Here is a 16,114-nt window from a genome sequence, read left to right as displayed (position 1 = left end):
ACCGAACCCCACCTAACCCACCTTCTTCAACTGCACACTTGGAAATGCTAGAAATGGTCTGATGAAGTCTTAAATTTCATGTTCTGCCTTAAAGCAGAATACAGTATAACATGTTGGTGCCTTGTTACGGGGTATTTCAGATATCAAGGCTCAACATTTTGCATCACAGCCTTTTCTGCTTCGTGGCCTTACTATTAATAGTACTTTAATTGCTTGCCACAATTGGGGTTTTATGAAAGACAAGAAACAGCTTTGCTGTGGGCCTGTTTTGAAATCTGAATGTGGAACTCCCTTCACTTTGGCCCAGATTTTTTTTGCCAGATGTGTACTGACTTCCTGTTCAGGATATTGCCTCATCCCCTGAGCACTGGAAGAGCAACAGAGGGTGTGGTAGCAGTTGTCAAATGCCGGCACCAGTCATCATCTCTCTCGCTCTCGCTCTTTGTTGTTGTTGTTGTTGTTGTTATGGTTGTGCTTCCTTAGTCTTGTGGGGAAGGCCTTGCAAATATCAAAATAAATATTCTCCTGTTTCTGAAAGCAAAGACCATATCCTGCTCTTCATGGAAAAGCACATTGATCTTTCCCCCTATAGAGCTTTCCCTTCTGTCTGCTGGAATTGTCCAAGGCTAAAAGGCTGCAGGTAGTTAGGACTGTTGAGCTGGGGCCTTGACTGCAAGAGGTCAATGGACAAGGAGGTCCATTTCTGACAGATTTTTGATGGCTCTCAGGGAGGCATCTTGCAGGCAGATTTTTTAAAATCTGCAAACAGAACCTGAGAATCTCAGTGGTAACCTCAGTCAGATGAAAAGTCTCTACATTTAGAAATGAGCAGTCTACTATTTTGTGACAGCTTTCTGTATTCAATTCAGCATGATCTTTTTTTAAAAAAAATCCTGCTTTTGTCTTTTTCTCTGTAGATTGGCTGTCTAGAAATGTGTCTGTAGTTGCCAGAATGATTTTTTTTTTTTGAATTCGCGAAGATTTTTGGTCCCTGTTGTAAAATTTTAAGGTTTTTTCCCCCCTCTGGCAAGTTCCAACCAGGTATCTGGGGGGGGGGGGAAGAGAGAAAATTGGAGAGGACCAAATTGCACACAAGATAAATTTGCAAATATGAAAGAGAGGTTTATTTAAAAAGAGAAGCAGCAGAAGCTTGCAAGATGGAGAGCCTGGGGTCTCACGACCCACATCCAAGCATCTCAGAGAATACAGGAATACCTGCATACCTTTATAGGAGTTGACCCACAGCAAAACAGAACACAGTGTTTCACAAGCAGAAAAATAAGTTCTGGTTTCCACAGACAGCCTGACCCAAAAGCTGCATATGTGTTTTGATGTTGCATTCTTAGAGGTGCCTTTGAGTTAGCCTTTTCAACTCCTGGACAATGATGACCAGTCAGAGACAAAAGGCATATTGTGTAAACGTGATCCGACACCTTTCACATTGCAGTTTGTATAGGCTAATGTTCAGGATGGGATACAGACTCTGAGACTGGACATAGTCTAATGTCCTTGTAAAGTTATTTTGATGTAAGCTATGGTCCTTAGGAATTAAAGAACCTCTTAATGAGGGTGAAAGAGGAGAGCGCAAAAAATGGTCTGAAGCTCAACATAAATAAAAACTAAGATCATGGCCACCAAACCCATCAACATCTGGCAAATAGAAGGGGAAGATATGGAGGCGGTGACAGATTTAACTTTCTTGGGCTCCATGATCACTGCAGATGGAGATAGCAGCCACGAAATTAAAAGACGCTTGCTTCTTGGGAGGAAAGCAATGACAAACCCAGACAGCATCTTAAAAAGCAAAGACATCACCTTGCCAACAAAGGTCTGCATAGTCAAAGCTATGGTTCTTCCAGTAGCGATGTATGGAAGTGAGAGCTGGACCATAAAGAAGGCTGACCACTGAAGAATTGATGCTTTTAAATTGTGGTGCTGGAGGAAACTCTTGAGAGTCCCCTGGACTGCAAGGAGAACAAACCTATCCATTCTGAAAGAAATCAACCCTGAGTGCTCACTGGAAGGACAGATCCTGAAGCTGAGGCTCCAATACTTTGGCCATCTCATGAGAAGAGAAGACTCCCTGGAAAAGACCCTGATGTTAGGAAAGTGTGAAGGAAAGAGGAGAAGGGGACGACAGTAGATGAGATGGATGGAGAGTGTCATCGAAGCTACCAACATGAATCTGATCCAACTCCAGGAGACAGTGGAAGACAGGAGGGCCTGGCGTGCTCTGGTCCATGGTGTCACGAAGGGTCAGACATGACTTAACGACTAAACAACAAAATGACCCTTGTTTGTTGTGGGTTTTTCGGGCTCTTTGGCTGTGTTCTGAAGGTTGTTGTTCTTAACGTTTCGCCAGTCTCTGTGTCCAGCATCTTCAGAGGACAGCACTCTGTGCTCTGGTCCTTATCTGCTGTGGAGGTGAAAAAGGGACTTCCCAAAGCAACCGTGTCTTGTTAAAGGTTGACCTTCTGTAATGTTAGCTTCAGGGTTGATGCTCAGAAGCTAGTGATGAGAAATAAAGAGTGAAACTACATTTTATACATATTGGCATGGAATAGGAGATCAATATATTTTTATTACAGTTCCCAATATTTTTTTTTAAATTTCCTTTTTCATTCTGTTCAAAGCGTTCTTATTCATACCACTCACCCTTTTTTTTCTGAACAGGAGTTAGAAGGTGGTTTGTTACTTTTCTGCTGTGCTAGAGTGTGCTTTGACAGGCAAATACTGTAGTAACTGAAATTCAGCTGTTAAGTCACCACTACAGTAGGACCATTAAATCAATGGAACTTAAGGAGGAGTTGGCTCACCAAATCCCCACTGATTGAATGGGCCCACTCAAGTTGCTACTTACTGCTGGATTTCAGCCAGTGAATTCAAATGGACCTGCAAAGTCTTAGATCTGAGTGATCTCTTGTCGTAGTTTGCAAATCAACTGTTGTGCAACTTTCTGGAAATAGGCCATTGTAAGGGGCTCTGCATTCTCTCTAACAAGCTTGTTTTGCCTTGAATTCCTCAGAGATCTGTGCCTCAACAATTAGGCTTACAAATTAAGCCGTTGTTTATATTGCCATGACCAATAGCAAAATAAAGCATGCTAAACATGCCTGATTTTGCTTAAGCAGGAACAGAAGTTTTTAGTACTGGGTGTTCAAAGAAGTGAATAGCACCACTAGAGAATATTGGGGATCTCCAAGCAGAGCTACGAAACAATGCATGTCTGAAATCATAAGGAGTTGCTGCCACTCAGAGTTGGCAGTAACAGGGTTAGGTGAACCAATGCTTTTACTCAGCAGCTTTCTTTGTTCTGATGTTAGAAATGTTTTTTTTTTCAGAGACTTTAAGTAGTTTATTTTTGTTCCTCAGATTTCTATCCTATTGTCCTCTATTCAAACCTAGATTTTTCTGTAGAATAATAAGGGTCTCAGTTGAAGCTTCAGATCGAACATTTTACCTATTGGTATTTTCCAGAAATGCTATTTTTGCCTGTATGACTTTGAACAATTGGAACGGGGCCCTAAATGGATGGGGCAGGCAGGTGAGATTTTGAGTGAAAGATTAACATTTTTAAAATAGTTCTTTTGAATGCGCAGAAGTTCATGTTGGAGCCTTTCTCTCTTTTTTTTGACAGCACAAAGAGAAAAAAACACACATAAGCACTCTTTTTCCTCCCCTTTTGCAGGAAACCATACTTGAAAATGGCACAGTCGCCTATGAAAACTGGGTTGTGGCTGGCAGCCCAGTCTACAGGCAGTTTTGGATCTTCGATGTGCAAAACCCAGAAGCAGTGATGGAAAATGGATCAAAACCTGTACTCAAGCAGAGAGGCCCGTATACCTATAGGTAGGCAAGCTCTTATGAATTAAAGCAGGAGCACAGACTTACTTTGTTTCAGTTGGTTTTGAGAAGGGCTCACCTGGGCCCAGGGTGCTGGGAGAGGCATGGCAGCAGCCACACCGTCTAGTGGAGCAAGAAGGAGGAGCTGTCAAAGGCTCCCCTAGTGGCCTTGATTAGCTAGTGAGGAGTGGGCTTTCCCTCCTAGCCCTGGTGTTGGCTGGCGGGATGAGTGGGATTCAGATGGTACAGGTAGACTGGAAATGGCGATTTTCACCCTGGTCTGGCTGCCCAGCTTAAAAGCTGGAGGGTGCAGCCACCCACCAGCAGCTCTGCTGCTTGCCAGCACCCAACCCTTTCTTCTTTTCCCTCCCTCACTCCCTCTTTTACAGTGATGGCAGGATGTGCTGTCAGTGGTTGCATGGGGGATGATTTGGGTGTTTTCACTGCAATGTGTGTGTACACTCAATCTTGTCAAAATTTTGTTGACTGGGGCATTGAGATTGGATCTGGATGGCTTAAGGGTGATGACAGGAGCCTGTTCACCCGGAACATTTACCAAACCTCCCTGTATGGGGAGATTGAGCCAGAGTCATTGTCTGGTCCAGCTAGAGGAGCTGCAGTCCCACCCCCTGCCCCAGCTGTATAAGCATCTTGGTGTGCATCTGTGTGGTTTCCAGAAAATTCCTAATTCTGGTGGAACCTTCAGCAGCTGCTGAAGTGAATGGTAGTAGACATTGGGTGGCGCTCTGGACTCTCCATGCACTAGATCCAATCCCCCAGTGCTGGCCAAGAACTGCTGCTGTAAGCAATAAAGTTGTGGCCTTTCCTCCAAAGAATTGTGTGTATTGTATTCCTTTGCAGTTTATAGCAGGGGTCCCCAACCTTGGGCCTCCAGATGTTCTTGGACTTCAACTCCCAGAAATCCTGGCCAGCAGAGGTGATGGTGAAGGCTTCTGGGAGTTGTAGCCCAAGAACATCTGGAGGCCCAAGGTTGGGGACCACTGGTTTATAGAGCCGGGGGGGGAACACTCAACAATAGGCCGGCAACACTGATTTGTTATCTTGTCAGATAGCATTTGGATAGTTAGAAGTACTGAAGTCTGGTAATCATGAGGCCAATGCTGTCTACTTATGCTTTCAGCCTACAGTTTAGTAGACCTTGAAAGTTTTATGTGCTTTACAATTGGCTTTATTTCAGAATCTGGAAAGCCTTGTGATCAGTCACCTCATGTCTGTTCCCTTGTGTCACTCCCCAGTAATAATCTGGTTTAAGAGAATACTGATCTCTGTCAGTCTAGTCCAATATGTTGATTAGCTCCATATTCCGGTGAATTGTCTGCCATACATTAAGCATCCCAGTCATTTTGAAAATCTCTCTTCCACCTTCAGAGCACATGTTGCAATGGTTCACAACCCACCTCACAGACGTGTCGACCCAGTCCTTCCCAAGATGGTGCCCTTCAGATTTGTTTGATTACAACAGCCTACTCAAGCTAATACTCAATATGTGTAGGAGGCACTATCTGTGAAAGAATAATCCAGAAATATATACAGAAAGAAGCCGTGTATAACTGGGGTTGATTGAGGAGGGGAAATCTTGGCAGTTAGAAGTTGGAAACAATTTCTTAAGATTTTGTTTTTCACTCCTAATTTGTTAAAGTTTTAATAATAATAATAGCCTTTGAATTGCAGAACTGGAAGGAACCCTGTGGATCATCAAGTCCAGCCCCTCTCAAGGAGGCACAGTGGGAAACTGAACTCATTATGTCTGGCTTTGCAGCTAGAGATCTAAGCCACTGAGCTATCCAGCAGTTCATATTCAATAACAATTCAAAAGTTTGCAATTATACTCATTGAATGCAAAGGTTGTCAAATTTTTAAATAGCTGTTAACATATTCCTTGGGGGGTTGGGGGTCATTTGTGGCCATTTTAAATGCTATTAATGACTTTTCATTTAGACTTAATATATTAATAACACATGATGGAACAGATTCATGTTGTACTATTCTCTTACTAGCTTAATGTTAATGATTTTCTTCAGTAATCTAACATGAATGTGTCAGCATATGTGTCAAAGCTCAGTTCAGAGGTTAGATGGAATATCAATTCAGCTCGTTATGGAGGTGCTGGCTTTTGTCAATTCTCATGATTTCAGTTCAACTTTTATCACTGAAGTCAAGTTTCTTCCTTTTCTAAGGATGAGATATTTACCCAAGGAAAACATCACATACCATCCTGACTCCACAGTGTCTTATTTCCAGCCAAATATTGCTCGCTTTGAGCCTGATATGTCAGTTGGGTCAGAAAACGACACATTCACCATGGTCAATCTTGCTGTTGTGGTAAGTAATGAAAGTGATAAAAAGCTAAGATGAAGGTCACAGGGTTATAACAACCTTCACAGTGTCAAAAAAATTATCTTCTCTCTCACACATGGAGATGTCCCCAAACATGCACAACAAATTAATAATGAGGATGCAAAGTAGAATTTCCAGACTTCCGACTTATTTGGTTTGGCTACATGTTCCTCCTTTGCTTATGTTCCTCAAAAAAAAAAAAAAAAAAAAAAAACACTGCTGCCCTCTTGCTTTAAGCTGATAGGGAACAGAGAAGCTTCCTCAGATCCCTTGTCCATCCTTTACCTGATTTCCTTAAGTGAGCTACTATTTATTTATTTATTTATTTATTTATTTATTTATTTATTTATTTATTCATTCATTTAAAATATTTTTATCCCGCCTTTCTCCTTAAAAAGAACCCAAGGCAGCTCAAAATGGCACCATTTAGTGTCAGTGTGGCAGCATCTCCAAAGCCCACCAGTCCTGTTAAGACAGTGAGTCTGAGGAAAAGCATGTACAGTCGTGCCTCGCTTTACAATTGCCCCACATTACAACGAAACTGCATTACGATGATCTTTTTGCAATCGCAATTGCAATGGTCTAAATGGTTTTGTTTGTTTTGTTTTTTGCTTTGCGATGATCGGTTCCCTGCTTCGGGAACCAATTCTTCGCAAAACGACGATTTTAAAACAGCTGATCGGCGGTTTCAAAAGGGCCACTGGGTAAACAAAATGGCTCCCCGCTGTTTTCTGGGACGGATTGCTTGCAAGACAGGCAGCGAAAATGGCTGCCCTATGGAGGATCTTCGCTGGACGGTGAGTTTTGACCCCATTGGAATGCATTGAAGGGGTTTCAGTGCGTTTCAATGGGTTTTTTTGGCTTTACAATGTTTTCACTTAACAGCGATTTTCCTGGAACTGATTATCGTTGTTAAGCGAGGCACCACTGTAGCTCAAACTCCATAGGACATGATCTGTAGAATGAGATCACATTTCTTTGTACGAATTAGAATGTATTGTTTGTTTGTATAGAAATAATGCTGCTCTCTGTCTGGAAGTCTAAATGAGTGAAACTATGCCACAGGAATGCAAATACTTTGACATGTGGCAGCAAAAAAAAAGTATATTGTCTATTTTTCTGTTTTATTGAATACAAAGTGATTGAATCAAATGAGAACTATTTTTATGATTTAGATGAATTATAATAGCACTGATGCAATGCAGTAAAAATAAAGAAATAGATATTAAGTCCTTTGAACTCTGAGATATGTTAATTTTGAAACCTGAGCATCCTTTTTAGACTGTTAATGGTCTCTCTCAGGTAACAAAACTGGCTTATACAGAAAACTGTATTTAGAAATACTTGTTGCATAGTTTCTGTCTTTTTGGCACTGGGGGAAAAAACCTTGTTTGTTACATCAATACCCTGCCTTTCCTCTAAAAATGGCACTCAAGGCAGCTTAAGAATTTCTTAAATGAATAAAAGGAAAGAGATAAAACAGATAAATCAATCTTTAGCTAAAAATCACAGAATCATATAATCTTTCCCACTGTAACACCATTAAAATCAAATGAGTATATTAAAAACAACTAAAATCAATAATAGGTACAAATTAAAAATAACACAGCAGGATTAGACATCATATACCAGTCTAAAAAGACATCCTTGTACTGTGTTTCCCCAAAAATAAGACAGGGTCTTATATTAATTTTTGCTCCAAAAACACATTAGGGCTTATTTTCAGGGGATGTTTTATTTTACAGTCATGTCATCATCTGGTTGCTGCACAATGGTGGAGGGCAGGGTTTCACTTAACTGGGGCTTATTTTTGAGGAAAGTCTTATATTACGAGCATCCTGAAAAATCATACTAGGGTTTATTTTCAGTTTAGGTCTTATTTTCGGGGAAACAGGGTACTCCCTTCTTAAAATCAGTTAGAGTAGAAGCCAACCACAACTTACAAGGGAGTGTATTCCATAGTCTGGGAGCTACATACAGGAAGGCTGCCTCCTGTGTGCTTGTTAGGCAGACCTCTGAAACCATTGGCATTTCCTGGAGATTTTAATGTCCAGACAAGTTCATAGCAAGGCAGGTGGTTGCTTAGATAATTAGGCCCAAGATGTTTACAGCTTTAAAGGTTTAAACACCTTGGATTAGACGTGGTAAGCAACTGGCAACTAGTGCAGGACTTCCGGTATCAGACTCATATGATTATGATACCAGGCACCAATTAGGAGCCTAGCTGCAGACTTTCTTGAAGGGTAGCCCCATATTCAGTGCATTGCAGTCATCAAGGCATGTGTAACGAAGGCATGGATGTCTGTTGCTATGTAAGGCCAAGTCAGGAAAGGTCCTAGCTGGCCTTAAGTGGAACTTTGCTATGGCATTCCTCATCACTGCTGCCACTTGGGAGTCTAGTGACGGTGCTGAGTCAGGGAGCACTACCAGGCTACAAATCTAACCTGTCAGGAGGAATGCAATGCCTTCTATAATGAATTGAATCCCAGCTCCCAACTCTGACTTTCCACTGACCAGCAGTCCTTTCGTGTCGCCCTCTTTGGCAGCAACCTCACCACCAGCACCGCTTACATATCTGTCCCCAAAGGCAGTTCCAGATGAAGCAGAAGGTAATTTCTGACTGCCAAGCAGCTGACACACAGCAAGAGGAGAAGAGGCCTGGTCCCGAAAAACCCTATAGGTTTCCCAAGCAGGAGTGCTCCAAAGAAAAAACATATCTGGATTGCAAGCTGGCACCAGTCAAAGAACATGTGCCTGCACTTTGACTGGTGCCAGCTTGCAATCTAGGTATGCCTTGCATGTATCAAACTTAAAATCCCTTGAAATATGAATATGCTTCTAGAATACAGCATGTACATCATGTGAGAAGCAGAGAGAGACTTGGAAAACCATGTGTAGTATACTTAGCTGCAGACAACCCGAGGCCCTGAAGCTCTTCTGGATTTAAACTCCCATAAGCCCTGATCACCCGTCATGCTGGTTGGCCTTTACAGGAGTTTGTAGTTCAAAACATCTGAAGGAGCACAGACAGAGTTCTGACTCCTGTCCTCTGAAGATGCCGGCCACAGAGACTGGCGAAACATTAGGAAGGAAAACTTCAAGAGCACGGCCAGACAGCCCAAAAACCCTACAACAACCATCTGAAGGATACTGGGTTGTATGTCTCGGCTCTCGTATTTGGTAATCTTAGGTGAACTCTCAGTTCCAAATTACCAAAATAAAGGCTATATCATGCTGTGTTTAACAGAATTCACCACCACTTTGAGCAATTATTTGATTTTTATTGTTATTGTATTATACAGTGCCCAGAAACCTCTGGTTGTCAGATGATCTAAAACTGCAATAAACAAAGAAAATAATAGGCAATTCCTCCCACCTACTTTAAAGATCTTTTCTTCTGCAACCTAAAACAATACACTCAATCAGAAATTCCTCCATATGACTTCTCTGATCTATGGGTTGGATCCCAATTTAGACATACTTACAGTAGAACTAATGTTTTCGGTAAGAGTTGTGCATCTAACTAATAGATATCCCTTGATGTCAGTGGGTGACTAAATCAGGATGCAACTTTTTATGTTTACCTGTGTTTATATCAATCAACCATATAAGTCACTGCAAAGATAAGACTAATTGCAGTCTGCTTAATTTGTATCTGTCACAGGCTGCACCTGCTTTGTATCAAGCTGGATTCATACAGGCAATGTTGGACATCTGGATAAAGTTATCAAAATCAAAATTCCTCCAGACCAGAACTGTGAAGGAAATACTCTGGGGCTATGAAGACCCTTTCTTGATGAAAATTCCACTTCCGGGAGTTGAAAGAAAAGTTGGAGTATTCTACCCTGTATGTATGAGTCAAAACAGGAAATGAATCCCTTCTGATGGTGTCCTCTATGAGAGAGAAGATAGTATTAAATGATGCTGTCAAGCCATCCTTTGAAAGTAAATGGAGATTAAAAAAACAATGCAGCTTTAGGATTTAGAACTTAATTTCTGGCTGGTACAACCACAAGTCAATGAGGACCAAACAAAATCTTATTTTAAATTAAAATGCTTTGTAGATGCTAACCTCTTGCATCAAATGCTAGAAGCAGAAGTGATAGTAAAGTTCAGTTGTACTCACTAATGTTGAGGGATTAAAATGCAAATGTATCTTAGCAACATAAGCTACCCATACATAAAACCTGGAACAGAATGTTCAAAGTTCCAGTTATTTTAAAGTTTAGAAACATGAACAGTCTAGTCCAGTGGAACAAAAGAGGAAGATGTCTAAAAGTAACTTCATTAAAAATGGGCAATCCATGCGGCACTGGATTGCCCATTTGCAGCAATGGGGGTGGAGGAGGTAGTGGCAGGACCAGGTAGTGAGGTGATGGGGTCAGGGGTCAGGGGCAGGCTGTGCTGGCGGTGGGTTTAGTTTCAAGTTTGGATTGTTCTGAACCATTTCGTATCCATCCCTGTTCAAAACTTATGTTTATCTGGATTCATAGACAATTCATGATGCTGGAGTAAACAGTCATGTAGGAGGAAAATATGGCGTGGGAGTATCCCTGCTTCTTAAATCCTAGCAAATGATATGAGATGATTATTACTTCTATGTGACCCTGTTGTAATTGGAACACCAATTTTAAGAATCTTGATTTAAGTTGCATTAGTTCACAAAAGATAGTGATGTTTGGCATAAAACCTGAATGTCAAAGATCTGGGACTTTTTTTTAACTTCAGCCCATTTTCTTCCTGCCAGTTTAGCAAACCCATGAAATTTCTGTGCCCAGAGAATGAGAAAAATAAGTCCACTGAAACATGAGATAGAATAGTGTAGATTTCTTTGAATATAAAATAGACCAATCTCCAAAGTCATTTTTCAAAAGAATCTTTTTACCACTTTGATTACTGAATTGTACATGTTCTTTTTCTGTCTTGTCTTCTGTCTAAAGTACAATGAAACACTTGATGGGCTTTACAGAGTCTTCACTGGGAAAGAGAATACAAGCTTGACTGCAATTATCCATAGTTACAAAAACAAAAGGTACAATTTATTTCTGAATTGTGTATCTGTAGATGGATAAGAACATGGATAAGAACATGGTTTACTAAAGAACATATTTTCACAAATGCCACATGGCCTGACCTGACTTGGGTTCTCTCTCTCTCTCTCTCTCTCTTTTTTTTTTTAAAGCATGCTTCCATACTGGGGCGGTTACTGTGATATGATCAATGGCACAGGTAAGTTTCTATAAAAAGGACTGGTTTTCTAACACTGTGTACCAGAACTTTGGTTGTATACATAGTGGTGTATTACAGTATGTATGTGTATGTAAAACAATTATGTATAGAACTAGGTAAAGGTATGAAACAGAGATGGGCAAAATTTTAAAAATGAATCACCAAATTCATTCAAAAAGTGCTAATTTGTCAATTTGTATTTGTACAGATCAACGCCTCCAACAAATATGAATCAATGAATTTTTAGCAATTTTTGATTCATCATTTGTTTGACTATAAAACAGCCACCCACCTTGAGACACCAAAATTTCTGGGAGTATTGCTTTAATTCTTCTCTAAAAGCTCTCCAAGTTTGGTGAAGAATGGGCTTCATATGACCAAGTTATACAACCACAAAGAACCCCCCCCTCAGGAAATTTCCCTCCAGACACCTAGAGATGCTGAAACTACAGAGAAACTTCTATTGACTCTCCTCTACAATCCCTCCAAGTGTGGTGAAGATTGAGTTTCCCCAAATGAGCTGCTAAGGGGCACTTTCTTGGGGGGGCACTTTATGGGTGTATAACTTGGTTGTCTGAAACCCAGTCTTCACCAAATCTGGAGAGATTGTAAAGGGGAGTCAATAGAAGTTCCATTGTGATGTTGGTGTCTCTAGGTGTCTGGGGAGAACTTTCCTGGGGGCAGTATCCTTGTGGGTTTATAACTCAAACATCTGAAACCCAAACCTCACCAAACATGCAGGGCATGTAAAAGAGAGTTGGGGGAATCTTCCCTGTGAATTTAGTGTAACCAAGTGATTGAGTGGCAATTTTATATGGTTTTAAAGTCAAAATCAAATTCACAAATCAATTGATCAGAACAAAATTGTAAATTCAGTATTTGTCGACCTTGACAAATCATGAATCAAAAGGAATTGCCATTTTTCTGATTCATACCCATCTCTTGTATGAAATTTAAAAAACATAATGAACAAGCTGAATCCAAGAAGAGGAAGATACAGAGGGTGCTCTGTGTAGTGTGTGTGTGTCCCCCTAACGAGGCAAAAAAGGAAAGTGCTTTGTGTGGCCACATGTAAACAGCCTATCCTTTCTTTCAGCATTGGTTCAAGCAATCATATGCCTGCACTAATGTGGGAAAAGATGCATATTTTTTAAAATATAAGCTTCCCTGGTGAAGAGGAAAAACTATGAATTGAGGGGGAGGAACTCTGGGCTGAATCAGTCTGACTCAAACCTGTAGTACTTTTTTTTGCTAATGTGGTCACCCCTTAAGATGTGAATTCCTATTCCGTGGGGTTTGATATGCCCTGTGTTACAATTTAGCACATTCCCACATGAGACAAAGCTTGCTCAGAAAAGACTCTGATCTTCAAACATGTTGTCATCTATATGGTATTCTATTTCAGGGCTTGGAAATGTTATTTTTTCAGATTGTGACTCAGCTTTCACAGCCAGCATAGCCACTGTGAGTTGCAATTCAAAAGATTAATATCCTAAGCTCTGAGAATGACATTCTCTGTAGGGGTGTCATGGATCTGCAGGAAAAATGATATAATATTTCTGTAGTACTCAGGTTTTGTGCATTGTGCACCAGATTTTTTTCAAGGATGGATAAGGTTTTAGACCCATAAGAAAACAAATCACATAAGAGGGTTTTTTTCCCCCACCTCCACCTCCAGCCTTAAAAATACAGGTAATAAATGAACAGTATCCAGCCCATTCAAAACACCCACAAAGGAATTAGGTGGTTGCCTTTATTCCTGGTGGTAGATCCAGCCCTCAATTGCATAAGAGTTACACTAGAAAATATATGAAGAGCATGGAAGATGAGTTTGGCACCTCTTTCACTTTCAGTAATGTATCCTACACAAGGTCTCCAATTTTATGACTTGAGGCAACTACAAAAATAGAAGTAATGCTAATAAATCAACTTTTAATGAGCTGTTGTCACAATACCCCTAGGGAAGGGCAGAAAAACATCCCCTGCTTTTAGACCATGTGTGCTGACACTGTGTTGCCAGTCATGAGCCTGTGAATATTGTGAGAGTGGAGGCCTGTCGTTAGTTAACAGGCAGCTTTCCTACTGCCATTGGACCCATAGCTGGTCATTCTGCTATAACCCAGTAGAAAGGATCCAAGCTTTCAGATTCTCAAGAAAGATTTGAAGGCAAAATGTGGGTGATGCACACTTAAAAAAACAACAACAATCCAAACAGATCTGAGGATTCTGAAGGTTTGCACAGTCTTGAATTGATTCTAATAAATATGTTATCTCCTGTGGGTTTTGGTACTTGTACGTCAGAGCGGTGCAGCTGCCTTGTATTTACGATATGATTGCAAAGCATGCCAAACAAATTATATGTGTGTTTTCTAGTTTCCAATCCTTTGGCTTCACATTGCATGCTAGAGCTGTACTTTTAGAGACTTGCGGTTTCAAGACTTAGGGTCCACACCTACCCATAGGATTTGATTTCAGGACTCAAACCAAAAGGCGTCTAAAGCAAATATTCTACTTCCAGAGGTGACTCGGTCTGGCTTGAATTGTGCAACATCATTCCAAATAAGGAAAGACCTCAACAGACATTTGCTGTAGACTTTTATAAACTAGTCAGAATGTTGAGCAGGAAACTGCTCAGTCCCACTCGCATACCTGCCAAAGTGTAAAATCTAATTTAAGAAACACACACCTCTTCCTCACGTGAATATTATCTATCTGCTGTTTAAAGTCACAAGCATGCAACATTTTTTTTTCAGTGTAGGAATATGCAGAGAGTAACTAACAGAGAACATTTGAATACTCTGAAAATAAATGTATTAAAATTGATCACTCACTATCCAATTTACCATTTCTTTGGCCTGACTGTGGGCATCTCTGGAGGTGGACTCAGGTCCTGAACTGCTAGTCAACAAGTGAGAATTTTCTTTAAGGAACACTGGTTGATCTGCCCCTTAAAGGGCTCTGTGAAACTTTCTGCCTTCCAGATAGCTATGAAGAGTTTCTCCACACTGGAGTATTTTCAAAATTCAAAGTGCTCCCTTGACTTGGGGTTGAAAATAATTCCCAATCTGGACCTGTTGATTCCAAGACATTGAAAGCTCAGGTTGATTTCAGACCAGTGCCGTAAGGAAGACAAGAAGGAAAGCCCAGGTTTTGCTTGGCCCCTAGAATGTCTGTCTGTACCAATTCCTAAACCAATTGTTAAAATGGAATGGGTGAATTAGATGAATGCAAGCAAACTGTTGGCTTTCTGTGGCTCTTCTAAATGTACGTTGAGTGATTAGATGCAACTTTGATTTTTAACTTTACTTTTTCTTCTAACAGATGGGGCATCATTTCCCCCCTTTGTCAGCAAAAGTCAAGTACTGCAGTTTTTTTCCTCTGATATTTGCAGGTAAAGAGCTTGGGGAGGGAGTGCTTTTCTGTGTTTCCTTTCTTGAATATTGAAATTTTACAAATGGAACTTCTGACTTACAGCCAGTTGGGTAAAACACTGAAGGAATAATAATAATACTGTAACAGAACTTGTGGGTTTTCAGAGCCAAACCTGGCATAACATAGTAGATCGATGATCAGAACCTTTTCCGTTATTAATTTTAATGGCAGGCACACTTGAGTCTTCATTATGGGTGGAATAAAATATTTAAAATAAACAATAGGCAGGTTACAGCATTTCAGAAAAGTACATGCTGATTTATTCCAAACATGCCATTTGGACAGGTGAGACTGATGAAAGCTACTGGCATATCCTAAAACCTGATCCCGATTTCTGGAGTAGTTCAGAATTTTAAAATCTCCCTAATGTCCTTCCCATGTTTCGAACGTATCCAAATTCTAGATTAAGTGCATACATGGATAATTCAGAGGAAACTCTATGTGCATGTTCAGATACAGGCATTCTCTCTCCATCCCATGCTATCTCCGTATCCCCTTAATCCACAGGTCCATCTATGGCAACTTTGACAGTGACCAAGTTGTGAAGGACATCTCACTCTATCGCTTTGTGGTGCCGCCAGCTGCTTTTGCATCACCACTTATCAGTCCTGACAATATATGCTTCTGTACAGATGAAGAGATCTCAAAGAACTGTACATCAGCCGGGGCACTGGACATCAGTTCCTGCAAACAAGGTGCCAACTTGGAAGTACAAGGCTTATAGGAAATGGACTGAAATTATTTGTAGTGCAAATTACAACCTTTTAATGCCCCTTGATGCATCAAACTGCTCAGCATTTCTAAAACTGTGTGGCGGTCCTTATATATATATTTAAAGCTTGGCTTGCATACAGAAAGTCTCTTTTCATTACATGGATGACTTGAATCCTGTCTCTAAGAAAGGGACATGCAGTATCTTTTTTTTCTGATGCGAACACAGTCTTCCACAAGTGGGTACCTTCCAGGTTTGTTGGGCAAAGCCAGCTGTTTTCTGAGTTTTATGATACTTCAGGACTATGGAACTAATATTCCAGTACATCTGGAATGCACCAACTTTGGGGAAGGACGTGTTCAAGTGATGCCACATTTTGAATTCAGGATATGGAAAGTTGGTATGTGGTTTGTACATGATGGGCATTAACAAGCATTGTTTGTCACAGCAGATTTTATCTCCATTTGCAAACAATATTCTGTGTTCACAAATGCAAAAAAGTAAAGATAAAAGTAGACCTGAATGGTTGCTGCAAAAGGC

General features: G+C 40.6%; 1 protein-coding gene across 11 annotated transcripts in view; it reads left to right on the top strand.

The window, feature by feature from the left end:
- CD36 (CD36 molecule (CD36 blood group)) overlaps positions 1–16,114 on the top strand; it is a 122,310-nt gene that overhangs the window by 47,780 nt on the left and 58,416 nt on the right. For all 11 annotated transcript variants that reach the window (XM_078394294.1, XM_078394291.1, XM_078394292.1 and 8 more), the window contains exons 3-9: positions 3,689–3,849; positions 6,042–6,186; positions 9,866–10,048; positions 11,142–11,233; positions 11,384–11,430; positions 14,752–14,821; positions 15,370–15,557. In XM_078394294.1, coding sequence (XP_078250420.1) covers positions 3,689–3,849; positions 6,042–6,186; positions 9,866–10,048; positions 11,142–11,233; positions 11,384–11,430; positions 14,752–14,821; positions 15,370–15,557 — 886 coding nt within the window. The remainder of the gene's footprint in view (positions 1–3,688; positions 3,850–6,041; positions 6,187–9,865; positions 10,049–11,141; positions 11,234–11,383; positions 11,431–14,751; positions 14,822–15,369; positions 15,558–16,114) is intronic.

This window comes from Pogona vitticeps, chromosome 5 (assembly GCF_051106095.1).
Source record: "Pogona vitticeps strain Pit_001003342236 chromosome 5, PviZW2.1, whole genome shotgun sequence".
Lineage (NCBI taxonomy): Eukaryota > Metazoa > Chordata > Lepidosauria > Squamata > Agamidae > Pogona > Pogona vitticeps.
Note: the sequence above shows the minus strand (reverse complement) of the source record. Positions and strands in the feature narration are given on the sequence as shown.